Here is a 27,761-nt window from a genome sequence, read left to right as displayed (position 1 = left end):
CTGGTTTGTTTCTAAATCAACAAAAGTACGTTCTAGATCTTTTAGAAGAAGCAAATATGATGCATTGCAAGCCTGCCAAAACACCACTACCAACAAATTTCAAGGATGAAACCTCAGGCATCCAGCTTGAAAATGCATCGGAGTATAAAAGGTTGGTAGGAAAACTTATCTATTTGACTATAACCCGACCTGACATTGCTTATGCTGTTAGCTTTGTCAGCCAGTTCATGCATTCTCCCTCATCTCATCATTTGCAACTAGTTAAAAGGATCCTTCGATACTTGAAAAGCTCAATATCTACTGGGATTTTCATGCAAAACAACGGACACTTCACCATTGAAGGATACACAGACTCTGATTGGGCAGGCAATGTCCTTGATCGCAAATCCACAACTGGTTATTGCACTCTTGTTGGTGGTAACCTCGTTACGTGGAAGAGCAAAAAGCAATCTGTTGTAGCTCGGTCAAGCGCAGAAGCTGAGTACCGTGCAATGGCATCGACTGCATGCGAACTAATTTGCCTAAAGAGGTTGCTACGTGATCTTGAAATCATCTCCTCCAAACCAATTCTTCTTCACTGTGACAATCAAGCAGCAATGCATATTGCTGCCAACCCCGTCTTCCATGAACGCACAAAGCACATCGAGGTTGACTGTCATTTCGTTCGCAACCAAGTTCAGTCCAAGCTATTACAAACTGTATTTGTTCGTTCCAGTGATCAACTTGCCGATGTGTTCACCAAGCTTCTGCCTTCTGCACAACTTGATCGTCTTCTCTTCAAGCTTGGATCCAGAAGAACTCTCGATCCAGCTTGAGGGGGAGTATTGAAGTATCTATTATTATTGGTGGTAGGGTTTGTCTAGTTGTCATTGTTTAGTTGGTGATGGATAACAACTCATTGTCATCTTACTTTCGGCTAGGGTTAGCTGCTTGTTTGTTTACTTTAGGCTTATTTAAGAGCAATATTCCCTCATCATGTAAAGCTAGGTATTAGTTTAAGTTAGAGATAGTGGAGGTCAGGTCTTCACTCATGCTTGCTGAGCTGCCATCCCTGTCCGCACCATTCCTCCACTTTCTTCCTTGTATTCCTCTCCTATTTATGGTTGATCTTGTAAACTATTTTATACATGATATATACATAAAATTGTCCACATGGTATCAGAGCAGTGATTCCTCTTGGACCTGCCGTTGCTTATGTGTTCTTCCGAAAAACCACCTGATTTCAACCCGTACATGGCATGTTTATTTACTTGTAACGGAAAAAATAATAAATCAGAGAAGCTATGAATAGTAGGGTGTGTGATGTTCCGAAAGAAATAGGAAACCCTGCTTCTCCTTGTTATTGAATGGGGAAAGTAACGAGACTAGTACGAAAGATCAATCAGAAAGACACCAAATCACGATCACGTGGTTTATTACCATCAGACGATGGACAAGATGATATGAAATCACTAGTGTAATATCTAGAATTCCCGCAGCAACCAGGAAAATTTGAAGCCAAAACAGAGACCGAATGGTTGTCACCCACGACGAGAGCTTCATCTCCATTGCTTTTTACCTCAACTTGGTGCACAATAGATCCATCTTCATTACTGAAGTAAACCTGAATTCCTTCGTCAGCGGCCTCCCAAAAAACCTGTCACCGCCTATAAAATCTTAGGACGTGCAATAAGTAACCCATGATTGACTCCACCAGATATGCATGATCTATTGAAACTTCAAATGGATTGGAAGGAGTGAATAGCTTTAGTTCAGGCCGCAGTGAAGGGTTATGGCTCCTATTAAGGCTAATCTCCAACCGAAGGGGCCAAAATGCCATATGCCAAACATAGCCCTGTGACAAAAACCATCTCTAACCGAGGAGGCCAAATGTCTATAGGTCAAACATAATTTATTATTTTAATTGAATTAATTGAATTAATATAGTTAATTAAATTAAACTACCATATTAAAATAAGATTTTCAGACATAGGAAGATTATTAGAAATGAGGTAAGATAGTATGGAATGGTGAAAAGTATATGACAAATGGTGTATGAAAAAAATTAGAAATTAAAAAAAAAAAATCGTCCAAGAAAAAAAGTAGGTTGGGCAAAAAAAAATTGTCTAAAAAAAATAAAAATGGGTTGGCTCATTGGGCTGGGTGGCTAGAGATGGTCAACTCGCTGGCCTGATTTGGTGCTTTTGACCCGATGGGGTCCACAAACTCTTTGGCCTAACCCTCAGTTGGAGATGATTTTCGTGTCATTTCGACCTATTTTTGGCCTTATAACCCTCTGGCTGGATTGGTTGGAGATGGTCTAACATCTAGTGACATGATACCTCCCAAATTCGCAATAACCATATGACTATACTCACATCCGTGTGCTTCTTCTTCTTTTTTTAAAGAAAACTTTGGTGGTATAGGTTATTGATGGCGGAAAAAAAAAAGAATTACACCTAATCAGGACGACATAAACTTTAATATTCTAAAAATGAAAACAAAAAAGATAAAAAAAAAAAAAGACAACAAAATACAGCAATTTCGTAATCCATGAAACTTCATAACAATTAAAATAAAAGTAATCAGAAGTAGCACACACTTCAGTTGTAAAGGAATTAGGCATTACAATATGCAAACCAGAACAATAAGCAAAAAGCACACTTCAGCTTGGTTGTCAACAAAAGCTGTTCTCAATATGTGTCACAAACTCATCAAAATCAATTAGTCCATCTCCGTTCGTATCAACGGCCTCGATCATCCTCCGGCATTCGTCCAATCCAAACCCGTCCTCCAAACCCAAAATGTATAAAACTCTTTGTAACTCTGCAGCATCTATAAACCCGTCTTTATTTTCATCAAACACATCAAACGCTTCCTTTACCTCCTCCAAGCTAGGCTCCTCCTCATCGAACAGTCTCGAAAGCTCCTCCTCCGCACCAACCCCACCTTGAATATCATCTCCTTGTGCATCACAACATATTAACCCTAGTCTGTCCATCACCGTCTTCACTTCTTCGGTTACTTCTGTTTTATCAGAAGTTGATTTGCGGGTATTGGTGCAAACCTTCTTCGAAGGTGTGGAGAAAAATATTACAAAGGGATGAAACATGTGGTGTAAAGATAAAACTAAGAAATTTAATACCCAAGAAATCGATGCTGAAAAATAAAGGCAGACCAGTTGAGTTGTGTTTGTTGGTATGTCCTTCATGGCTAAGTGATAGGGCAAACCAACACTTAGAGACTGTTATATAGAAAGAAAAAAAAAAAAGGAGCGACTTGGTGACTTGTGCTTGAAGGGTCAACGTCTTTAACTTTCTTAAGGGGAGAAGATGCAGTGCTCTTTTTTTTGTCGAATAAATTTTCGTGGAAGATGCACAAGAATTTACTGAAGAGTGTTTGGGAAGGGAAACAGAAAGTTACATCCTCCTATTCCCAATGGGCCAATAGGAGTACCAGACTTTTAACCTTGGGTTAAAACTTAAGATTTTTAACCTCCAGAAAATTTAGAGTTTTAATCCAAAAATATGTTTTCTGTTCAAACCTTTCTGGGTTAAACTTTTGATTTGAAATTATTAAATAATGAATTTAGAATTATTAAAATAACTTTTTTTTTAAAAAAAAATTATGTAAACTATCCTAATTTAATTTTATGAAAATTTTAACCTAAAAATATTTAGGTTCCGGTAAATATTGAAAAATCACTAAACTGACACTATGAAACTCGTGGAACACTATGAAAGAACATGAAACAAATAAAAGAAAATTTTAAATTATTTTAGCCATTGGATTTAAATTTGGACCGTTAGATTTGATCATATTAGATCTTAGCCGTTGAATTCAATGAATTTATAAATATAAAACTAAAAAAAATACACATATATGGTGGGCCAGCCCGCCTAACCCGGAAGGAATTCTGGGTTAAATTTGCCCCAAAAATGAGCTTTGGGTTAATACTCATATTTGGTCCAAGGGTTGGAGCAAGTTGTGGTAGGTTTAGAACCTAAAATTTGAGTTTTACTCTAAGAATTGTAGTAGGTCTATGAGAGTAAGCTTTTGGGTTTTTACTTTTATTTTAAAACTATATTGGCATGTAGCTAATCTCATTCTCATGTTTTTTTCTTCTCTTTTATTGGTTAATGACTTCTCGCATCCTAAATTAAAAGGGATTCAAAACCGTTTTATGTTCTAACCAATATGGATACGCATATGTACATATGCGGGATTTTTTAATTATAGTAAATTTAATTTTCAAATTTGTTTGAACCAAACCTACCTTTCTTCAAATATGCAAAAAACAACAAAAGAAATTAAACAACCTATAATCTGAATTGGAAGTTCACATCGCCTTTGCAAGTTTCCATAACTTGATGGTTAGTGCGTGACCGACTTAATGTTTCATGTTCCACGAGGACATCCAATGTCCAAAAGACTTTACGAATCTTCTAAGAAATTGGGACAACATCCTTTTGTTTTCCTCCCAACTTCTCTCTGTCAGGAGGAATTTCAATGCAAGGACTTGTAGTTATTCGAATTTCAAAAATCATAGTGAATGTGATAACAGAACGCACTGTTGTGCATATACATGATTGCTTGCTCGAATGCTTGAGCAACTTTTAATAGAAACATAATAACACGCCATAACCAAAGAGGATTTTCGATCACAGCAAAAACAATGGCTCCTCAGAATATTATCTTAAGCATAAACGCAAGACCTTTTTGAGGAGGAAGCTGCCCATAACTATCTCAAGATTCTTTGCTCCTTGAAATCCTAAAATCCACCACATCGAGTCAAGTCGTTTCAGAGCCGTCCCAATGCAAAATGAGGTCTAAGACGAAAAAGAAATGTGGCCTTCCAAATTTATTTTAGGATGATTTATTTCATAACAATATGAATTTGAGGTACATCAGATTATATTTATGAGAATAAGAGATTGTTTCCGTTCTTTTTAATCAAAAGTACGAATTTTTTATTTTAACAAATTTATTATTATCAATGGGAGTAAGAGGATTTAAAACTATTACTATAATTTAAGAGAGTGGAAAGTTTAAATTCGGAACGCATGTGGATAAACTCAACACCTATCCATTATCATTGCTACGATGAATAATGCAAAGTATGAACAAAATCAAGGCCTGATTTAAAAGTGAGGACAAGGCACATGCCTTGTTCGCCTTGCCTATGGCCGTCCCTAAGTCGTTTTGAGTTCCAAACCGGGTTGGGCCCAACTAAAAGTCTAAAAGCTTTGAAGCCCAAAATCATTATTTTCATAACAACGAGGCCCAAGCGACGAGGAAACATACAGATGTGACATGTCTGGGAGAACTTTTCTGTTAAAACTTCAAAGTTCAAAACAAACAAGAGAAAAAGAAAGGTGTATATATGAAGAACCCTTTTTCCCCTAATTATCTTCTATTTTATATACCAAAAGAAGAAATTAAATCATACGGCAACCAATAAAGAACATGATTAGTAAGGTTTGATATTAATCTCCTTTGTTTTACTTCAAAGTCAAGGTGTTGATGTTAACATGCAAACATATTACAACCACAAGAGCTTTTATAATATATTTGGATCAATGTCACGTATTACTGATTGACACTGCAAAGAACAAGATACTATGATTTTATTTTTTTCAAATAATTAATTTTTCTCCTTTTAATACAACCGAGAAATGTAAATACACTAATTTCTCTCCAATCAATTGATTCTCCTTGGTCTATTGGTACACAATGGTCTATTTGTTGAACCACATTTGGAAGATGACTTTCTACTCCTCTCACATATATTGCGAAGTAAATGTTGTTGCAAACACTTTGTTAACATGGCTTGCCTTCTCCAACTTTGGTATGACATGATTCTCATCCATTAGTGGCTCGTTCTACTTTGTTTTTCGGACTATGTTTTCTTTACTAGCTTCCGCTTCTCAAATTGATATGCATCTTAGCATACAAATTTACCTTACTTTTTTTTTTTTTTTTGAAGGATAAGGTTTATGTCTCTCATTTTTTATGTATTTTATCTTTTTTCCTTGTATTATGAATAGTTTGATTTACGCCCCTTGATTAGATATAACTTTATTTATTTATTTTTTAATAAAATTCTCCTTGTATCATCCAAGTTTTAGAAAAACTTAACTAACTGGTCTGATCCACATGTACAACTCATCTTTGTCTATAGTATTTGGTATGAATATAATATAAGGAAAATTAATGAAAAGAGCTTGAAAACTTTGAATTTTAACTATAAGAATAAAATAAAGAGTAAAGTGAATAGTATCAGAATTGACTTTTTAGTGTAAAAATATGATTTTTCGTTAAAGTAAATAGTACTAGGAACTTTTCGTTAAAATTTCCTGTAATATAATCAACATATAGCAAAAATTCAGAATTTTAATGGGTCCCACCACAACTAATTTGTGGCCCTCCTCCAAGTGAGGACAAAGACAAGGAAATATCTGAATAGAAACACATATATAAATATGGAGTGTCTTCCCTGATTTTGATATATTATCCAGCAAGCAAAGTGGAAGGGGAAAAGAAGCCACTTTCTGTGTTTGGTGGATATACTTGGCTCGCATCGGTTTACCCTTTATGGTCTTTATCTTTACCAATTTGGATTCCTTGTGTGTTGGAAAGGGATATATGCCCCTTCAATTGTCCACTAGTTCAAAGCTTATCTTCCCAATTTAGGCCCTACCTTGACTTTTTCACTCTTTTCATGAATCGTTACTTTTAAAACATGGAGTTTTAACGAAACAATTCTCATACTGTTCACTTTTCGTTATTTTTTTTAAAATTTATTTTTAAATTATATCACGCATTACTCTAAAGACAATTGAAGTCGGATCATTTTATAACTTGTTAGTTTTGTGATATTATTAAAAGTCAGTATGTTTTGAGCTTTAATTGACACTTAAGTAGATCAACATATCATAATTGCCAGAACAACGAAAAGCACATGAGAAAAATTAAAGTTTAGTTAACAAATATTGGATTTTGTTTACATCCAAATATCTCTCGTTTTATTAGCTATCTTATGTTACCTCACATCCTAAATATGTATAAAAACACTTTCTGCAGCAACTAACTGATGTGAAAACAAAAACGAACTATCCATAATGTTACACAGAGATTCAAGAAAATACATCTATATGATCTAATTCAGAAACATTGAGGCTGATCAGTAAACATTGCCTTATGGTACAAAAGTAAATGGAAAAAAAAGGTGTCATATTTGTCAGCAGCAAGAGGTTGAAGGGAGGTAAACCCGCTTCCATCACATTGCCGAAGTTTACCACTCAAACTTCAGCTTTGATCATGTTCTTTCGCGGAAGTTGAGTGACCGGGAAAACGCTGCAGGGTTCGCTTGCAACACTGGAGAAGCTTCAACCACGTGATTCTTCTCATCTCCCTTTGATTGAAACGCCTTGAAGAGACCTCCTCCCTCGTTGGTACAGTTTCCCTTTTCATTCTTAATGCCAAGTGTTGCCCATATAGAGCTTCTTGCTGCTTCATTAGGATCATCGATCCTTAAAGTTTTTGGGATCCATACACATCTTTCGGAACTGTTCTCTTTCGCAGGCTCTTCGTTCTGAGAGCTGGATGGATTAGGTATGTCCTCGTCTCTTGAATGTTTCCCTAAGGTTGGGGAATTTGGACCGGATCTTGTAGCGCAATGGCTAAGAGTAGAGGATGGTGAGAGACATGGAACATTCCAAGGGCCCGGCACAGTGCAGCCCCAATATGGCGGTGCAGGGTAGAATGACATCGGAAAGCCTGAATGGCAGAAGCCGGGTGGAGGCATTGCAGAGGCCCACTGAGCTGAGTTCCATGGATAAGGCCAAGGGGAACCCGGAAAGCATGGTACTTGAGGAGGGAAAGTTTGACAATTTTGAGCTGACGGCTCTTGTGAACTAGCTCTGCCTCCCCTCTCTGTTGAATTTGAAGCTGTAATGGATGATCCACTTGAGCGGTCGTCCCCATTATCTCCAGCAGTGGGAGAAACTAGGAGCCTTTGTTCGGGTCCATGAAATCCATTTTGCATACAATTTTGGTTTCTCTCTGCAAGGTTCAATACAGAAGCCATTGATTCACAAAGAGGAGAATCTGAACCAAAGGTAAGGACAGTGCCGTTGCCTCCCAAAGTAGCGTTGTGTGCACCATTTGCAGTGCTAGCATGAGCTGCTTGAAGAGCATCTGACATAAAAATGTGACGATACTGTGAAGCTGAAGAGTTCTTATTCTTGCGACGACCAGCACCCACAGGCACATTCCTCATGATTCCTCCAGCAGTCCAATATCTCTGGCAGTTCTTGCAGAAATGGCGAGGCTGGTTGACATTGTAGTTATTGTAGTAACAGAACTTGGTGTCCATACTATTACATCGAGGGCATGGAAGTATCTTGTCTGGCTTCTTCAGAGTCTTATCTTGTGAGCTACCAGTCTCGCTCTGGTCTCCATTCTTAGATGAAGTTTCTCTATCAGCTGAAGGAGTTTTAGGATTCTCGCTAATTCCAGATGATGCTGTAGGAGCTTTTATGTCTTCTGTGATTTGATCTGAGGTATCATCATCATGCTGTCTATCAGCTGCGAGTTCTTTTCCTGACATTGTTTCCTATATTCCAAACAAAAATTTCTGATCAGAAAAGTGCTTTTACAAGAATAGTTCCGAGTTCGCTCAATGTACTGATAAACAGATTGTTGTGATCATACATGCTAAAACATTGATTTATAAATCAAACAGAAACCGCTTTCGAGTTATTCAAGCAGAATAAACAAGAGAAAAAGGGTTGAAGAACTTTTGATACATAAATTTTGTTATTGTCCGAAACATTGTCATTCACAAAACATACAAAGGGGAACCAAAGTAGATAAGAACGGAGCCAAAGAAAGAAAAAAATGTTGTTACAGAAGCAGACGGTGCAAAACACTGAAGTTGTCCGGAAAGAAAAAACATAATCACTGCAGAAAAACCGAAAGCTATCTCGGATTTTATAAGCCGTTTGTTCAACTGACAAAAGTTATCCGATCCCGACGAAAATGAAGTGAAATTCTAGGATTCTCCCTTTTCCTTCCTCTAAAATGTTACCAGCCATGTCAACGTACAAATTTGACATAGATGGATAAATAAATCCTTCTGATGAAAACAGAGCAAGCAATTCAAAGTATCCGTGGAAAGAGTCTCAGAAGCCAAAAGCACAATTAGCTACTTCTAAAGTGCAGCGAAAAAAAGCAACTTCTCCTTATCACCATGCCCTTTGATTTCCAAACCATTTCAACTGGAACTTTATGATTATATTTTGACCAAAAAATGAAAATGGTTTCACCAAATCAACAAAAATCCAATTTTTCGGAAACTTGAACAGAATCAAACTAAACCGAATAAGACTGGTAAATCCAACACAGCCAGCATCCGAATATCATGACGTAATCCTCAAGTTCCCCAAAGACAACCTCGGGATAATCAAGAGGACAGAAAAGAAAGGAATAACACAGACCAAATCGACAATCTTGATTTCAGGACAAGAAATAGTCAGGAATCATTAAGTACGTCAATTTTCGGATCCCAAAATCACAAACTCAAGAGCAGGTAAAATCGAGCCATTTAAAATTCTGAGTTTCTGAAAAATGGGTTGTTCTTAGAATCTAAAATAACAGCCGCCATAGAAAACTCAAGATCAAACATACCTCTTTCTGTGCATCTTCTTCTCTCTCCGACTTTTCTTCCCGCGAATTGGTAGCAGCTGAAGAAGAAGAAAGCTTCTGGCTGGTTTCGGAACAGTCTTCCGCACCTCCACCGCCGCCGCCAGCAGTAGCAGCGACTTCAGAGTCAACAGCTCCATAACGCACGTCAATGGAGGAAGAAGACTCACGGTTCAGTGGCGCCATGGCCAAAGGTATAGTCTTTCCGAACAGCTTTATCATGTGTCCACCTCCTTCACTCTCCGACGACATTCTCGTAATTCGATTAAAACCCAGAAACAAAAATCTGTCTTTCGAACAAAAAGTACAGAAAGTTCGAGTCTTTTGATGTGCACTTGATGGTTTTGGTGCACTTGATGGTTGTTGCTTTTGTTGTTCTCAGAGTTCTGATCGAGGAGGATGAGGGGGAGTTTTGAGGAGAAGGGGAAAAGGGAATGAGTGGGGTTTAACGAGGTGGGGAATGCCACATCATAAAAGGGGGAAAAGGGAGGAGATTTGTGAGCCACAAGTTGTATGTGGCGTTAGGATATCTTTCGCTCTGTTGGATTCCCCCACATTTCTTAAAAAGATAGTGCTTCTCTTTGTCCTCTTTTTTTTTTCAATTCCATGTCAGCATTTGAATTTCCACCCCTTTTCACAATTTGCTAATTACTCCCTTCTCTTTTATGAGAGATTTTTCATTGTGCCGAAAATACAGACTGATACATCAAGTGTCATAATACAAGCAGTTGGATTTTTTTTTCCAAGTATTCAACTACTTGTATTATAACACTTAGTGTACCAGACCGTATTTTTGACGTACTGAAACATTTCTCCAACTTCACCTGCCTTTGCCAGTTTGCCTGCCTTCTACTTAAAAATATTCTCTCTTTTGTTTGTTCATTTATGCTATTTGCCTTATCAGATTCACTTATTTGTCCATGTTTTCTTTGCCTTTTGTCCAAATTATTACTGCAAGAGTTAGGGAATAAATGGATATTGAACTCGTTATTTACGATATTCAAACTTAAAATCTTATAAGAAGAGTAATACAACTAGACTGTAGTAATTAGTGCCAAAATAACAGTTTCTAATCACAACATATTACGTTGTACTTCAATAGAAAATATGACTCATAAATACATACTATTGACTGTATAAATTGGATTATTGGTGAATGAGACCTATAGATATTTTAGCACCAATACAATTATAGAACATTGTGAATTTTCCCTGATAAGTATGCTTGGAATTCTGTTTATTTTTCTGAAAAGGAAAAACTATCAAGCTTGTACATAGAAAATGACTGAAACAAGTTCGGTGTCGAGAAATGAGGCATATAAATACTGACTATTGTTGCACCTATAAAGAAATCGTGATTTTTTAGGATGAGTATGTATAGAGTTTTGTTTCCACAAGAAAAATCTCAATTGTGTTTCATTGAACATATAGGGCTATTGAAAACCCTAACCCCCGAATGAAGTTATATAAAGCTATTAAGTACTTGCTGCAATGTGTTGAACTCTTGTTCCCTTATGATGATTAGTAAGTTAGATTTTGCAATGGGGAAGTAATAAAATTTACCAAATGAGCAATGGGGAAGTAATAAAAATTACCAAATGAAATACTACCTTAATAAACACAATCCGTAAATTTTACATTAATAAAGTTCTTAGTTTAGTGGTATTTTTCTCATATGGACCACATGCATAACTAATGGTTAACCAACTACAATCATGTGTTTTACCAACTGAGCTAAAGATAAGCTGACTATTCCAGCTTGGATAAGTTGACTATAATAGTATATTTTTCATCATATGCATATAAATTCAAATCATTTTTCATAATCTAAAAGAATGTAACATAAAAATAAAATTACAAATAAAAAATTCGAATTCAGAAGCAAATTACCCTTAATAATTTGGCTAAAAATTCAGATATGCGAAGTAGAAGTTATTGTTTTGTGCGAGCATAATTATTGTGTGGCTTCTCTGAGGCAGGATAATGTTTATGCCAGCTGTGGGAAATAATTGGTTGTGCCGTGGGAAAAGTTCGCTTGCAGTAGAAAACACGTGGCGGACGGGGACCAGTGGGGGCAGCTTTCAATTCGATCATCTACCAAGGAACGGAGGGTCGGGGACCCACCTGCAACCTGCAAAAAGTGTAGTGAAAAGGTCATCTGATATCAGCATGTCACCGCCGTTGATCCCGTAGTTCGAAGCTGATGGCACTTTCGCTTCTGAGAGACTGAGCTGCCACGACTACATAATATCTGAAAGGGATTCTCTCCCGATTTATTTTCATCAACTTCACGTTATTTAGGATTCGGATCATTAAAATTTGATTCAATAATTACGGTTATTATAATTTTTAAAGACCCTCTATTTATAGTTATTGGATCAAATTCTAATCGTTCGAATTTCAAACTATATAGATTTGATGACAAGGGATTCGGAGCCCTCTCTGATTATATCTAGTTCTGGTGGCTCTGCACATTTGTATTATTTGATTTATAATTCCATCGTAATATGTATTTATTACATCACAGGAACACATTATCTTTTAATATCTATTTTTTTCATGATTAATTAGTTGATGGCAGTCCCTCATTTCACCAAATGAATTGGGAAGTTTTGTTTTAGATCAAATCTTCTCCACCACGATTTAGTATTACGGTCATTGATATTCTTCTTCATTTGTAAATAAAAATTCTTGGGTTTGATTCTCATCAAAAGTAAATTTGAACCATATTATTGCTAACTCATTTTGAGGGTAAGCCCACCTCTAGATAATATTGTTTGTTCATAAAAATAAATAAATAAATAAATCTGCACCCAAAATGAGTATAGCTTCTATGTAGCCTTAATCATTGTTTTGACACATATTAAGTTGATGACAATAAAATTAAGAAAAGTTATGTTTATAAATACATGTCAGTCAACAATTGGGGACATAGAGAGGCCACACCAATTTTGGATGCAGAAAAGTTATGTTTGGCTAATTTTTTTTAAATATACTCATGATCTATTTCAACAAAATTACAGTGATATAGGATGCCCCTCTTTCCGTCAATGTGTGACTCATTCTCAACATGTCCCCTTGGGTGTGATGAATTTTCAAGCCTAGCATATGGGCAGAAAATGGGATAACGTGAAACGTGTGTGGCCGTCAGGCTTCACAAGCGGGACAACCTACTATGATATTATGAAGAAAGTTGAGGTTCCACCATAAAACTAATTCGCAATAAGAGAAATAGCTCAATTAAGTATAATATGCAAGTTCCCTCCTTATATCAATATGATAATCATTCCACCAGAAAATCAAAGAGACACATTGTAAAAAACCAAAGGGAAGTGGCATGGACATTCTCTTAATTTCTTTTCGCATATAGGTAAGATCAAAAGGACAATGTCTTTTTTTTTGGGAAAAAAAGGACAATGTCTTAAGATGCATGCATGCACACGTTACTGGTTTGGAAATGAAGTATAATCACTTTGCTCTTGGTTTCCCCTTCCTGCACTAATCCTGCCTTTCCTGCTAATTCAGAAGGTTGAAAGTTCTGTTTTCTACATATGTATATTATCTGGAGTCAATTTTTTTCGGTATTTACTATTTATCTTCAGATATTCCACTTCCGGCAACTCTTTTACTTGTGGTCATGATTTATCTTTAAATTCTTAATAATATTCTTTTGAATTCAAAAGGGGGTCTGATTTCAATACTACGCAGATATTGAAACACATGTTCTTAGAATGTTCAACGAAATATGACCTATCGTTTCTTGTAAAGAAAAGTCGAAGTGCGGTTGATCAGTTATCTGTGATTTGCCATTGCAGACAGCTGATTTAATTGAATCATAACATATTTAATATTTTGCTCCAATGAAATCCAAATCAAATAAAGAGAAAGTAGTGGCTGCCTCAGTGTACAGGTGGAGTTTGAAGAAGGTCAAGTGGAACGCAACCCTTTAGGCTTTTGTATTTTAATTAGAAGTTCTATTTTAATTGTTTATCGGAATGATAAGAAGAGTGTGAGCCTTGGTGCAATAGAAGTTACTCTTTTGTGATCGAAATGTCACAAGTTCGAATCGTGAAAACAATATCTTTGAAAAGCAAAAATAATGCTGCGTAAAAAACATTTATTCTCGATTCTTACAAAACAGAGAGTATTGTTAGCTTAGAATCATAAATAAAATCTTTCATCATACAAACAAACCACAAAGGTGTTTTCTTTTTTCTTTTCTTTTTTCTGTTTTCAAACGAGAATAAGACTGACAGAGTCTTCCAAAATTCATGACCTCAATTATAATTGCTACACCTTGTTCTGTTGGCCGACATAAATATGTCTTGCATCTAAAGTAAACCCAAAAGTCAAGAACTACTTTATTTGCTTGGAATTTTGCAGTTGAAGGGTAATAGAAATGCTGAAGTTTTGAACGAGAAATTGTAGGACATATTTGAATGGATGTCCATCGACTAGCACCCCAGAATTTCGAGAGAGGAAATTCAAGCTTGTAGCCAAGTTACTCATGTACGTATCTAATCTAGTTGGGGCTTCTTCATTAATTAAGCTAACATAAATCTATTGATTGCAACATGAAAGTTGACACTGCATGCACAAGCTAACTGAATGTGACCTGATTAGCGTATTTTAAGTGTGACTTTCATGCTTTCCCCAGAATTGTATATCCAAAAAATACCCTTTCCCAGTAGTAAACCGAAAAATGAAATTTCCCTTTCCAATAATAAAGGAGCAAATGAAATGAGAGAGCTCCAAGCAATCTTCACATATCCCCTTCCAAATTGTCTTCAAATATAGAGTTGCAGCCAAATGACAAGTGGTCCCTTGCTTTTAGATGTCTTATGAAGAAGACACACAATGTACGTATCACCATTAGGGTTATGGCCCAAACAAGTATTCATCCTATATTAGGAAAGAAAAATACACTTGTGAGGAATATAGAATGAGATTTTTGAAGTGTCAATAACACTTCCCTATATATATATATATGTATATATCATATAAGGGGTTTATAGCTAACGCGCTTATAGACTTAAGGGTTCTTATTCCAGCACCAGTAATTAAGATCATAATAGGTTCAATCTGCCCCACCTCTACCGTAGTTTGTACGTAAAAGAAAATAGTTACACAATATAAAAGACTTTTGTATGTTACTTGATACACAAAATTTTAAGATTATACACAAAAAAGAACTACACGTTTACATTAGAACACAAATAAGAAGCAAGATTTAATGTACACAATAACATGGGACGAGTTTATGCTTAATAATCTTGGGATGAAGATCGTGGAGAAAAAGATTAAAACAGTGTTTGGTATTTTTAATCCCTAATATGATTTGTCAGTAAAAAGGAAATGTTTTAAGAAGAGTATGACGAGGAGGAAAAGTAGAACGAACGAAAGTAGGATAGGACGTTTCTAGGAAAATATGAATTTTTACTCTTTTAGGTAAAGAAATGACCTTTTATTTTGTTGTAAAGATTTTTTAATCTTTTCAGCAGTGTATTTTGTTATGCTTTCCCCTGAAGAATTGCCCAGATTACAATTTATGGATTTGCTTTATATTCTTATAAGTTTGTAATTAAGCACGGAGAAATAAACTCGAGCATCAGCGTTCACATCTTTGTTACCAAGTTCATTGCTTGGGACATGTCAACTTTACTTGATATTCGAAATCTGAGATCAGATCTTGCATAGTGTTAGTACTTAAATTTAACATGTTAAGTGATGCAACATATTTGAGATTCACCCTTGAAGCATGACCAGAAACTTTGTTTTAAATTCATCACACGTTTCTATAGGTGTATTTAGTCTGAAAATAAAGCTTCCATTAATAAGTTTCTAGATGGTCTTGATACTATACAGGGTGCGGGATGTTCTTTTGGATTTGTGCACTTCAGGTGGCCGGGAAAGCTTGTTCAGGAGGCCTATCTTCTGACTGATAATTAGTGTTGCTCGGCTTCTTACCTTTTATTCCATTCTGCCATTCTGCGTGGGTTTTTGACTTGTGTAAGCATCCCTTATCAAAGGATCTTAGGTTTGCCTCACCTTTGGAGAACTTGGTGTTAGGGCATCACCAACCCGGTTGATTATGTTTTCCAAAGATGTGCCGGTAGAACTAGAGCAGTGAATTTTAACAATCTGATCTTTTGAGATATGAGACTTCATATCGGTGTCATATTGTATTGAAAACCTGGTTTGGAAGGCTAAGGTGGAGTCAATTATTATTCGTTCAAGTGTTGAAATGGACTTAGCAATCAATTTGTGTTATATCAAATTCTTGTTTGTTGAAAGTAGGTCAAGTATTAGTTAGTCCTTCTTAGCTTTTCTTGTTGCTTAGAAAGATAGAAGAAAAAAGGGTTCAAGGTGAAACCGTTGCAAAGTTAGATGGCTCCAAGTTCTAAATCATTGTTACTCCTGTTATGGAAGCAGCCGGCGTTTGGCTCATAGAACTTGGTCTCTGGAATTTTCAAGATACAAGTCACTGAAATGCGTGTGGTGAGTGTCTCTCTAGGAGAACATGTTGTTTTTCAGTGAAGACGTTTCTCTGAAGTTATAGTATATAGAACGATTGTTACTTAGAGATTGATGAGGATCTATGAGGTACCATATACATCATATCCTTTTGCTGGAAATAGTTGTTAGATTCTGTATCTAATGCTGCTAGCAAACTATAACAATAAGCATACTAATACTAATAACAATAGAGTAACGGTAATAGCTATAAAATTTTATATTATATCCAAAATGTCAGGAAAACATCAACTTCTCAATGAATCAAGTAGAAATTAGAGGTACCCTATTTGTTTTCTTGAGAATTTCTACCAATTAACCAAGGCCTTGCCTCTCCAGGTACCTGCGTCATGCTGCTATGTCTTGGATTCATGGATGTCAACCAAGAGGTATTTTTGCATCCGTTGTATTGTTCCATTGAAAATAACATGGTCTTGCCTGAATTATTTGAGGGAATATTCTTCATGATTGTGTTTTGTCCATGTTGTGGGGTCTTGACAAAGATGGTGTGCCTCGTACATATTCTACGATTGTGAAATATGTACCGTCTTGATATATCCACTATACGCTAATTAAACATGCGCTTGGTAGACCCTGTATATATCTATGTGTAGCTTGCTACATCCTAAGATGTATAACGAACCTAAAGCTTGCACGATCAGCTAAGCATACCCTATAAGGAGAAGTTATATTGTCAGAAAGTTCAACAGCAATTTGATAGCTCCAAACATTGGCTTGTCGGCTCTCCAGATGTGTTCCTTCTAGAAGTAACACAAACATTTGGTTCATGCTTTTAGTTTGATCTTTTGACAGGTTTCATTGTTTATTATTCTCATTACATATGCTTAAATATTAAAGCTTGATATTAAGAGCTTGCCGCTTTGTTTATCAAGTCATTTGAGATGGCTGAATTCACTGCAGTTGGACACTCTTTTCAGTTCATAATGGCTCCATCGTAGTAAAATCGGATCTCAACGAGGAGTTTTGTCTTACATTTTCCTTGTACTTGCATTAAATACTAGGCCATAAAATAAAAAAAATTGTGTCCAACACAATAGAAAGAAGCCAATTTTTTAGGTGTAGCGTTTTTATCTGACTATTTGTTCGTGTAGAATTCATGCAAAAACAAGGACATCAACAGTGGTTGCAAAATGTTTATGAAGACGCTTCACAAACATGCTCGTATGATTAATGCAACTGTTCTTCGATTTTGGGGAGGAGTGTTCCTTGTGCATTTCACTATAGCTCTTCAAAAAATTGAGGTGCATGAAAGTATGTAAGTTGTCATTTATACATAAAGACGAAGCCCATAACCATGGACTCGTTACATAAAGAAATTGATTGGTGACATATTGCTCACGTTATTTTCAGTAAGCGACTGTGATTTCTACACCACATTGCCAACAATTGTTTTTGGTTTTCTTTTGGTGGGATTTTGACAGGTTCCTTTTGTTTCGCCTTTCTTGATTCCTGAGGCCATATTCTTCTCATCTTCTTCTATCTCCATGCTTTTGTATTGTGAGATCTCCACTAATGGGGTCCCTTGAAGCATAATACTTGATGAGAGGCACCTTTGTTCATATGGCTTTTTGATTCACTGGACCTTCTCCTACTGACCGAAAAATACCAGGGGCCATTTCGGCATCATCCTAGAATCTCCTTTACTGGTCATGGAATATATTAAAGCGATGAAAGGAACTCCAAGCAGCAGCTGGTTAAAGAGAAAGGTACGCCAATAACTCTTGCTTCTTTTCTTGTTTTTCAAACATTCGGGCCACATTACCATCAGAATTTGTCAATGATTATATTCCTTTCTTTGAACGTGAACTATGAGCTTGCCACTAGGGATATGTTAGCTCCATAGAGGAGAAGCAAATGCTTGCTCAGGAAGAACCCTCCACTACCACCGGGAACCTAGACCCCGCCACTCGTAGGTCCCAATGGTGCAATCTTTCGGTTAACCATTTTAGCTGCAGGAATGATGAGAGTAACAACCTGATTAGTGAAAGTACTTTTCCATGTGACCATGTCATTGTCTTGTATCCAAGGATTGTGCTAATGAGTTTAGGATCAAATGCTTGAACAGTCTCAAAGACGACAACGTATGCATCGTCTAGTTTGTTGATTAGATTAATGTGTTAAGAAGTAATTAAATTAGTATTTGAACTTTGAATCCTGGGACATTTGTGTATTTATGCAGCAGGCAGACCAAGTGAATGTTAAGCACTGGGATGGCAAGTCCTTGGAAGATCAATAATCATTGGATTTTGATTCCAGTGATCAAACTCTTGACGACAACCCAAGAAATCCCGAGATCAATCCAATATCGATCGACTTTTACGATTTGTTGTTGGCCACTGTGATTTGTGACCTCCTTTTCTTTTTTCTTCTTCACTTTTCTGATCAAAATTTTCTTTTTATTCAGTTCATTGGATATGGATTACAGAATTAAAGCTAACAATCCCTTTGGAATATATTTCTTTTTGAGAATTTCATGCAGAGTGAGAACCTGTAGATTGCCCTTTATGTCATTTCCATTTGTTTAGAGAGAGAAAAAGAAGAGAGAGAGGTTTGTGTTGCTTTGTACCATGACAATACTTATTCAGAGTTTTATCCTTTGTACCCGAGTTTAAATTCTTTACCATTTTATATCAAGGTAGTTTGAAATATCGTCGTAAAAAAAAAAACAAGTGCATTTGTACTTTTGATTCCCTGTCTCTGATACATCCAAGGCAGGAACCATTGATTGATGTAACCTCGTGAGGCATTTAGTGCCATGTATTAACCTTTGTAATTGGGCAACTAGATTCTCCCGTATTTGGATAATCTTACATATGCAAAAAAAAAAAATACTAAATTGTCATATATATCCCAATCAATTTAGTAAGATATTGTCCTCGTTTTAACCACTGTAATATACAGAATTCTGATGATTACTACACGTGTCATGATTACCAAATGTGTCTATTATTTCAATAAAATTGGTGTGATTTGGTTCACTTTATGTGGGAATACTTCTATAGGAGAAAAAAAAAAGGTTATGGTTTGGGGTCCCAAAATCCAACGTTAGATTCGTTGATTCCTCCATCCTTGCAAAGAACAAAAGGAATGTGCCAATCACACCACCCTTCCTCACAACAAGAAATACCCAAAAAATATAAAACAAAAAGAAATGGGAAAGAAATATAAAAAAGAAAAAGAAATCCCCATTTCCCTTTCAATCACCAAAAGAAAAAGAAAAAGAAAATCCAATTATGACGTCCCCATCAACTTATTTATTATTTATAATTATAATTATTTTTTAGCTGCATTGCATTGCTTCTCGCACTATTAGCAAAGTTGCCCCATTATTATTCGTCATGGTGGGGTTTTTCGGTAACATGGAAGCAAAATAGAAAATAAACACTAACGAATAATTAGTTTAATTTTAGTGATTTCAGAGAAGTTTGTTAGAAAGATGTCCGAACTAAACAAAAAAGAGATTTTGCAAGCTCTTGAAAATCTATCTCTATAAACATGCTGTAAATTGCGACTCCAATTATCTTTGATCAAATTTCTACACTTCAATATGAGATCATAGAAAAAATGGTTAAAACCAGGAGAACCATTAACGAGAGCGATGATGGTGGGGTTTCTTATTCATCAGGGAATCATGCATAGAGTCTAGAGAGAGAAACTAGAGAGATACGATGAGGAGAGAGAGAGAGGGATAAGAACAAACCATACACTTTTCCTTTTTTCTCTCCTTTTAAGGCTCTGTCACAAATTGAACTCTCTCTCTTGTTTTTGTTGCATCAGAGATTCTCCCTACCTCTTTCAAGTCAAAGAAGCAAAGAAAATAAAATTATTTTTTGAATTTTTTTAGAAAAAAAGTTGGTATGAAATGATAGAGAGAGAAATGGAGGAAAGGAGGAAGTACAGCTCATGGCATATATTCTCTGCCTCCGACATAACCCCACTTATGTTTCCGGATATGGAATGAGAACATAGGACACCCCTACAACTACTAGTCCCATCCCCTCCCCTCCCAAATTATAAAGACCAGACCTTGAAACTCCCCTTCCCTTATAGCTTGGATTATAGAAACCAGAACCGCCATTATATATTTATGTTCCTGCAACTTGCCATCTCTCTCTCTCATCCACCACCCCAACAAAAATGGTTCATCAGAATATGCAAAACCAGAATATGAATTTGGTTTTATCCACCGACGCGAAGCCGCGGCTGAAGTGGACTCCAGAGCTTCATCAGCGATTCGTCGAGGCTGTCAGTCAGCTTGGAGGGGCAGATAGTTGAGTATATAAGCTTGGTGATGTAGGGGGACGGGTGGGGGCTCTTGGAAGTGTAGGTCATGTCCCCTCTTCTTTAGGATCGAGGGTGGATGTTCGCATCTTGTGACCTTCACTGAGGAGCTGATCTCGCCTAATTCTTATTTTTAGTGTCTTATACAATACAATACGAAGTTCTAATGTGTGTGTGTGTATATATATATATGTTTCATGTATGGACAGAGGCCACACCAAAGAGTTTGATGAGGATGATGGGAATTCATGGACTCACTTTGTACCACCTAAAGAGCCACTTACAGGCACTTTCTCTCTCGAGTTTCGTCACATCTAATCTTTGTCCAGATCACGATCGAAAAGCGTAATTCTCAAACTCTGTTGTGTTCTGGTGCAGAAATACAGGCTAGGGAAAAGCCAACAGTCCGAGAACTCCGCTGACATCAAGCAAGAAGGTGAGTCCATTACATTGGATTCCGAAAACTGTAGAGGATCATCATTTGTTGCTCATTCTTTAATCTTCGTCGATTCTTTATATTTGTCCTCTACTTTGATGCAGATTGCAAGGAGATTCAGAGCAGTGATGGTCATTTCGGCGCGGATATCAGCGATGAAGATCACAGTCAGATTAATGAGTAATATAGTTAGAAATAGATCCCAATCTCTTTGATGAATTTAGATGGAAAAATGACAGCACAAAGACCTCCCTATTGATTAAGCGTTGTTATGTTTATATCAGAAGCTTGCAGATAGCTCAGTCTCTCCAATTGCAAATGGAAGTGCAGAGGAAACTTCATGAACAAATTGAGGTAAAATCGATAAACGAATACCATGTTCCCATCTTCGATTCATAAAAAGATTGAAAAAGTATCAGTACTTAAAGCCGGAGTTTTGTTTTCAGGTGCAGAGACATCTTCAGCTGAGAATTGAAGCTCAAGGGAAGTATTTGCAGTCGGTATTGAAGAAAGCGCAAGAAACTCTTTCAGGGTATAGTTCTTCTTCAGTGGGAGTAGAACTTGCAAAGGCTGAACTCACCCAGCTAGTTTCAATGGTTAGCAATGGATGTCCGAGTTCTTCGTTATCAGAGTTAACAGCAACAGGAACTTCAACCCTAAAAGACGTGGAGCGGAAGCAAATGAGAGGCTCAATGGACAGTTCCTTGACATCTTCCGAAAGTTCAGGAAGGAAGGAGGAGAAGCTCCCTGAAAATTCTAATGCAACCTGTGTTGAACTACCATTAATGGCCACCCACCCGGACAATAAGGCATGGAACAATTCAGCAAGCAATCATGTTTTCGGGAGAAAGAGAAGCAGCATTCCGATTTCTGACGGTGTATCTGTAAAGCAACCAGTTGCTAAAAGAACACAAACACAAAGAGATAAAGGTGGAAACCATCTGAGAAAGTCTGGATTTTTGGCTACTATTGATCTGAATAGCAAATATCAGGGTGACAACATTGATTCGGGACCGAAAGTAATAGACTTGAACTGCAAGGGAATCTGATTCCTCAAATGCTTTTGGAGCCATCTGGTTTAGTTATATACAGTTTATGGAGAAAACTTAATTCCCTCCGGTCCTAGTCTTTTGTTTATATACATGTATGTACACTGTTATATATGTATGGCACTTTTGAAAGTATATTCATATCAAAAGAAGGTATAATATATTGTGTGGATACATCTCTTTCTCGCTCTCGCTCTCTCTCGCACGTGTGTGCACGAACATGCGTGTTTGAACACCGGATGGAAACTGCTTATTGCTTAATGCTTCTGAGATCTGATTAACCTAATTTGCCTAGAGAATTAGCTCTCTCTATCTAATCATGTCAAGCACTCTTGAAATATTTCTTTTCGATGTTTGTCAAGGGACAAGCAGAGGAGGAGGAGGGTGAGAAATAATCATAGAAAACAAAATTATGAACTAAGCACGCGCATGTTAGCTAATCAATATCAAAGAACTCACTCAAGTTTAGGTCCCCCACATGACAATAAGCTACGACCGCTCCACAATGCGTCAACGTATGGAATGCATTGGACCGGCGAGATCCTTCAGACCGTCAAATATGGAAGTTTCGTCTAAAATATTTAAATCTAGCCGTCCAGTTGAGTAATGTATGGTAGAAAAACTCGAATATACAATTCATACCTTTATCTTCCTAATCCTGTTATATGAAAGCACCAATCTTGGAGTTTCTAATGCTAAACACTAACTATTCAAAGTGACGAGCTTTTTATTCTATCTGTTCCTCCTAATTGTTATCTTGGTTTTGTGTTCTTCATGGATTCAAGGTTTGTCACTAACCTTGTTTACTTTCACCAACATCTCATTTTAGAAGCTTGAATGTTCTGTATTGATGTCCTGTTTTCGTAATCGCAGGGCAAACATTACCCCATATGAGTTCAGATGTCAATGAAGTTTCGGGCAAGTCCTTCAACTACGTTGTCATTGGAGGAGGTACTGCAGGCTGTCCCCTAGCTGCAACCCTGTCGGAGAAATTCTCAGTGCTCTTGGTGGAACGAGGAGGTTCACCATATGGAAATCCCTTGGTGTTGGATACAAAGGACTAGGGATTCTCATTGCTCCAAACTTATCAATATACATCAGTTGCACAAAGCTTAGTGTCCAATGACGGTGTGAGCAATCTCAGAGGCAGAGTTCGAGGAGGAGCATTAGCTATAAATGGCGGGTTTTACAGCAGAGCAAGTGAGGATTTTGTCGAAAAGGTTGCATGGGATAAGGAGATGGTAACAAATGCTTATCAATGGGTCGAATCTAGAGTCATCTTTAAACCCGAACTGACCCCGTGGCAGTATGCTGCTGAGTTTAGCTTTCTTGAGGCAGGGGTTTTCCCTAACAATGGTTTTAGTTTGGATCACATCGAGGGAACAAAGGTCGGTGCAAGTGTGTTTGATGAACAGGGAAGAAGACACACCTCAGCTGATCTTCTAGAGGCAGGAAATCCGAACAATATCACAGTTCTTCTGAATGCAACTGTGAAGAATGTCATCTTTCACAGAAAAGGCAAGCATAAAACTGGTAGTATTTCTTAACGGCGAGTTTCTGCACCCCCTTTTCTCCACCTGCACTCTTCACATCTTATTGGCCTTTGGAGTTGATGTGTCAAAAGGGAATTAACGGACAGAAACAAGGGGCGGAATGCAGGAAGAGAAGATAGAAGTGTGAAGATCACTATCCTTAACTGGTCAACCCTTTATGATTGAATTCCTAAATGGTTTTTGCAGGTGACAGAAATGAGACAATAGCCGGAGGCATACGATTCATCAAGAGCAACGGAAACTCGAGTGAAACTTATGAAGCTCACCTCAACCAGCCAGAGAATTCATGCTCACGGGGTGATGTGATACTAGCAGCAGGAGCTCTAGGCAGTCCTCAGATTCTGTTGTTAAGTGGCATCGGCCCTCAACAACACCTAAAGAACTTCAACATCGAACTAGTTGTCGACTTAGACGCTGTTGGAAAAGGAATGAAAGACAATCCTGGCATTGCTCTCTTAGCAGATCCTAAACCGAAAAATTTCCCACCAGAACCTCCAAAAGTTGTCGGTATAGCAGATGACTTCAAGATCATAATTGAGGCAGGAATTTTACCTGTCAGCTCCAATGCAACAGTAATGCCGATAGCTGCGAAATCGCCTTTCCAGAATCAGAAGGAACGCTTGAGCTGAACAGCACTGACCCCAGAGAAAACCCTTCAGTCACATTCAACTATCTGGCAAACGAGAAAGATTTGGCAGAATGTGTGAAGCTGTCTCAGTTGCTTGAGCGAGTGGTAAGGTCTGAATCGATCGCGTTCTTCCTGGGGATCGAATGCAAGCGAAAAGACGAGCTTATGTCTGCGGAAGATGAGCTGAGAAAACTGTGCAAGAAGAATGTGAGGACCTTCTATCACTACCATGGAGGTTGCACCATGGGCTCAGTGGTTGACAAGGATTACAGGGTTTATGGAGTTAAGGGACTGAGAGTAGTTGATGGATCAACATTCTTTGAGTCACCGGGCACAAATCCAATGGCCACTTTGTTAATGCTTGGAAGATACCAAGGGATGAAGATTCTTCAAGAGAGAGAAAATGCTTAAACCCGAAAGGTGATCGACTTCATCAACTTGCATTTTTAGCCATAAATATCATGTCAAGTTAAGATTTTCTTTGGACTCCGATAAACCAAACCAACCACAAAGAAAATACCAAAATCCAACTTCAGTGCTCACCGGAAATTTGTATGAGTTCCAAGTCCACACTTCACAAGTAAAAGTTGAACTATAAGGCAGAAGAATAGGAACAAAAGATCATTGACTAAATTGTTTTTTTTTTTTTGGAGAATCATTGACTAAATTGTTAGTGCGTGAAAATGGATGGGACAGTTGGTGTTTTAGTTTAATTAATTTAACAGTAATTAGGTAGTAAAACGGGGAGACTTGGCACAACGGAAATGATGTATTTTTGTGATTTAAAGGTCACCGGTTAGAGTCATGAAAGCAGCTTCTTTGTAAAGTAAGGGTAAAATTGTGTACGATAAACGTTTGTCCGATCTTCACAAAACATTGGTGACAGATTAATCTCTTCTTCATGCAGTCTCATATGACATGAGGTGGTAACATAACTTTAACTTTTGAGTTAAACGATACGCCAAAGTAGAGTTGGTAGCTTCATAAAATGCATCTGTGGTAATTTGAACTCGGGTTAAGCGCTCCAACTCTTAACTTGTTTCCAATAGACCAATTTATGTATTCATTTATTGTATTCAGATTAGATTTTAAAGGAAGTCCATGTATTTATAAAAAGTACGATGTTTATTAATGCGGTGAAATAATAAGTAGAACAAGAGGATATAATGCAATTAAATACAGACCTCTTTAGTAGGAGTGATTTTTCAGTGTGACCGGCACGCGAGATAGAAGGAAACGGTTGTTGACTTGTGCCTATTAATAAAGAAAAATGTCTTTAGTAGAACACAAGCATCAGAGAGAGTGTTCATGGCAATGGGATTTTCATTGTTTGTGTTCCTCCCATTTGCTTATTTGGCCTTGTGTTCTTCATGGATTCGAGGTATGCCATTTACCCTTCTCAGAATAACTGAAAATAAAAGCGGACAACTGAAAAACGAAATGGTTATCTTAAAAAATTAGCTAGCCTTGAATGTTGAGAAATGATTATCACATTTTGATTTCTTAAAAAATTATCAACGGGCGATGTGATACTAGCTGCAGGGGCATTAGGCACATTCAACTACTTGGCAAAGGAATGAGAGACAACGCTTGCATTTCACTCAAACTGGAGCAATCGCTCTCAAAACCCTTCAGTCACATTCAACTACTTGGCAAAGGAGAAAGATATGGCAGAATGTGCGAAGCTGCGTCGGCAGATGGAGCGAATTGTGAGGTCTGAATCGATCGGTTACTTCCTTGGGATCGAACGCAGAAACGAATCAATATCTAGTGAAGATGAGCTGAGGCAACTGTGCAAGAACGTGAGGAGTTTCTATGACTACCATGGCGGCTGCACCGTGGGATCACTGGTTGACAAGAATTACAGGGTTTACGGAGTGAAGGGGTTGAGAGTTCCTGCAATCGCCGGGCACAAATCCAATGGCCACTTTGCTAATGCTTGGAAGATATCAAGGGATCACGATTCTCCAAGAGAGTAAATTGCTTAATTAAATCTAAATTGTTTAATTAAATTTGTGATTACCTTAATCCGCTTGTGCTCTTATCGCAAATGCAAGATCATAAATTTCGGAACCGGAAAATTAAGACAAAAGTCGAGGCGTCATTTTTTAGGGAAGCCCCCTATGAACCGTGTTTGCATCATTTTTTATGCTCGCATTATAAAATATTGTACCAATATCACGTAAAATCGAGACAAATCCCACTTATCATTTCTCAATTTTTAGATAAAAATGAAGAGTAAAAAATTAAAACTAGTAAAGTGCGAATTTCCCCGTAAAATGAGAATTACCACAATATATAAAACTAATTTTGAACCTTGAAATCTTTGAGATCCTGTACAATATTCCTCCTCGTTCCCACAAATTCATAAGAAAAAAAAAGAATTTTTTATTTTTACTAAAGCAACTTTTATTCTAACTCTGCATCGTTTCATCATCGCTGGATTGCTCAGAACCCTCGCTTGCTCTCCTGCCATTGTGAACAAAAACCCTAACCGTAATCTCCCCGTGGACCCTCGTTCCCTCTCCGCCTGCTTCACCGCCCTTCTTCCGCACCTCCTCCTCCTCAACCGGCATCGTAAACCTGCAAACCGGGCACGACCCACGAAGCTTCAGCCACGTCTCTATACAATCCCCATGAAACCTGTGCTTGCAAGGCATCTCCCTCGCCACGCCGTCGACCTCAAACTGCTCCAAGCAAATCGAGCACTCAGACCCGACGTCCGCCTCGACAATCTTGACACTCGGCATGGCGTCGATCGACGCCTTCGACGCAGGCGGCTGACCGTCCTTGCCACCCAGCCCCTGCAGCAGCGAGTCCAGGTCCGAATCGCCTCCGATCACCGCCACGCGTTGGTTGAAAGGGTCGACGAGAAATATTCGCTCCCGCGGGGTTCGTCTTTCCGGGTTTTCTCCATCTGGGTTTTCCGGGTCGAGTGTCGCGGCGGAGGCGACTGCACCTAACATTAAGGGCATGAGCACAGAGAGCTCTCGATCTCGACCCCTCCTCGTGAGCCAGTCAAAAAAGGATGCGAACTCAGGTTCGGAATCCATGAAACTTGTGGGTTTTTTTCGGATTGAAAGCTTAAGCAGAGAAATTTTCAGGGAACTTTGGGGAAAACGAAGAATGAGAAAAAATTAGAAAAATTAGAGAATGGGGTTTAGCGATCGGGAGGGGGAGGATTAAAGAGGTGAGGGGAGCATGACCACTTAAGGAAGAAGAAGGGTGTAGAAAGATCTGGAACTTCTGGATGCCTTCCACGTAATCTTTACGTCAAACAATTTACACATTTAAAATTTGATTAAACTATTAAAATTATTATAACTTTTAAAGCAAGTCTTTATTTATAATCGTTAGATTAAATTTTAAAAATCTAAATTATTTGATAAGTAAGATTAAATGAAAAGAATCCGGATGCGAGTATCCCTTTCGGTAGACAAGGTAGGTGAGATTACTGTCACACTACACGTGGTGTATGAACTAAAATTATTATTTTTGTTTATTCCAAAATATTTTTAAAAAATAACGATATTCACACTTTTATTTTTATTTTTTACATAATTTTAATTTTGTTGTCATTAAATCGAAGTATGAAT

General features: G+C 37.5%; 4 protein-coding genes and 1 pseudogene across 4 annotated transcripts; 2 read left to right on the top strand and 3 right to left on the bottom strand.

The window, feature by feature from the left end:
* Window positions 1–2,521: 2,521 nt before the first annotated feature.
* Window positions 2,522–3,185, bottom strand: LOC148692030 (putative calcium-binding protein CML46). The gene has a single exon (XM_088683501.1). It carries the CDS (start codon window positions 3,089–3,091, stop codon window positions 2,657–2,659), a length of 435 nt encoding a protein of 144 aa, XP_088539627.1. The 5' UTR covers window positions 3,092–3,185; the 3' UTR covers window positions 2,522–2,656.
* Window positions 3,186–7,075: 3,890 nt separating this feature from the next.
* Window positions 7,076–10,149, bottom strand: LOC137737936 (cyclic dof factor 3-like). Its single transcript, XM_068477524.2, has 2 exons — window positions 9,670–10,149; window positions 7,076–8,596 (listed from the first exon to the last, which is right to left on the bottom strand). Exons 1-2 carry the CDS (start codon window positions 9,934–9,936, stop codon window positions 7,298–7,300), a joined length of 1,566 nt encoding a protein of 521 aa, XP_068333625.1. The 5' UTR covers window positions 9,937–10,149; the 3' UTR covers window positions 7,076–7,297.
* A 10,005-nt stretch (window positions 10,150–20,154) lies between these two features.
* On the top strand, window positions 20,155–22,158 carry LOC137737783 (myb family transcription factor PHL8). Its single transcript, XM_068477336.2, has 6 exons — window positions 20,155–20,488; window positions 20,709–20,785; window positions 20,878–20,935; window positions 21,040–21,115; window positions 21,220–21,289; window positions 21,382–22,158. Exons 1-6 carry the CDS (start codon window positions 20,356–20,358, stop codon window positions 21,982–21,984), a joined length of 1,017 nt encoding a protein of 338 aa, XP_068333437.1. The 5' UTR covers window positions 20,155–20,355; the 3' UTR covers window positions 21,985–22,158.
* A 701-nt stretch (window positions 22,159–22,859) lies between these two features.
* LOC137736315 ((R)-mandelonitrile lyase-like) lies at window positions 22,860–24,640 on the top strand (annotated as a pseudogene).
* Window positions 24,641–26,440: 1,800 nt separating this feature from the next.
* On the bottom strand, window positions 26,441–27,354 carry LOC137738210 (E3 ubiquitin-protein ligase MPSR1). The gene has a single exon (XM_068477841.2). It carries the CDS (start codon window positions 27,216–27,218, stop codon window positions 26,580–26,582), a length of 639 nt encoding a protein of 212 aa, XP_068333942.1. The 5' UTR covers window positions 27,219–27,354; the 3' UTR covers window positions 26,441–26,579.
* Between the last annotated feature and the right edge of the window lie 407 nt (window positions 27,355–27,761).

The sequence above is a fragment of the Pyrus communis genome, chromosome 13 (assembly GCF_041283825.1).
Source record: "Pyrus communis isolate YQ-2024b chromosome 13, ASM4128382v1, whole genome shotgun sequence".
NCBI lineage: Eukaryota > Viridiplantae > Streptophyta > Magnoliopsida > Rosales > Rosaceae > Pyrus > Pyrus communis.
This window is presented reverse-complemented; position numbering and strand designations above follow the sequence as displayed.

Coding starts and splice junctions, on each gene's coding strand:
- LOC148692030 (XM_088683501.1), bottom strand. CDS start 3,091: ATGTTTCATCCCTTTGTAATATTTTTCTCCACACCTTCGAAGAAGGTT.
- LOC137737936 (XM_068477524.2), bottom strand. CDS start 9,936: ATGTCGTCGGAGAGTGAAGGAGGTGGACACATGATAAAGCTGTTCGGA. Junction 8,597..9,669: donor AAGAAGATGCACAGAAAGAG/GTATGTTTGATC, acceptor TTTGGAATATAG/GAAACAATGTCAGGAAAAGA.
- LOC137737783 (XM_068477336.2), top strand. CDS start 20,356: ATGGTTCATCAGAATATGCAAAACCAGAATATGAATTTGGTTTTATCC. Junction 20,489..20,708: donor TCAGCTTGGAGGGGCAGATA/GTTGAGTATATA, acceptor ATGTATGGACAG/AGGCCACACCAAAGAGTTTG. Junction 21,116..21,219: donor GATCACAGTCAGATTAATGA/GTAATATAGTTA, acceptor TGTTTATATCAG/AAGCTTGCAGATAGCTCAGT.
- LOC137738210 (XM_068477841.2), bottom strand. CDS start 27,218: ATGGATTCCGAACCTGAGTTCGCATCCTTTTTTGACTGGCTCACGAGG.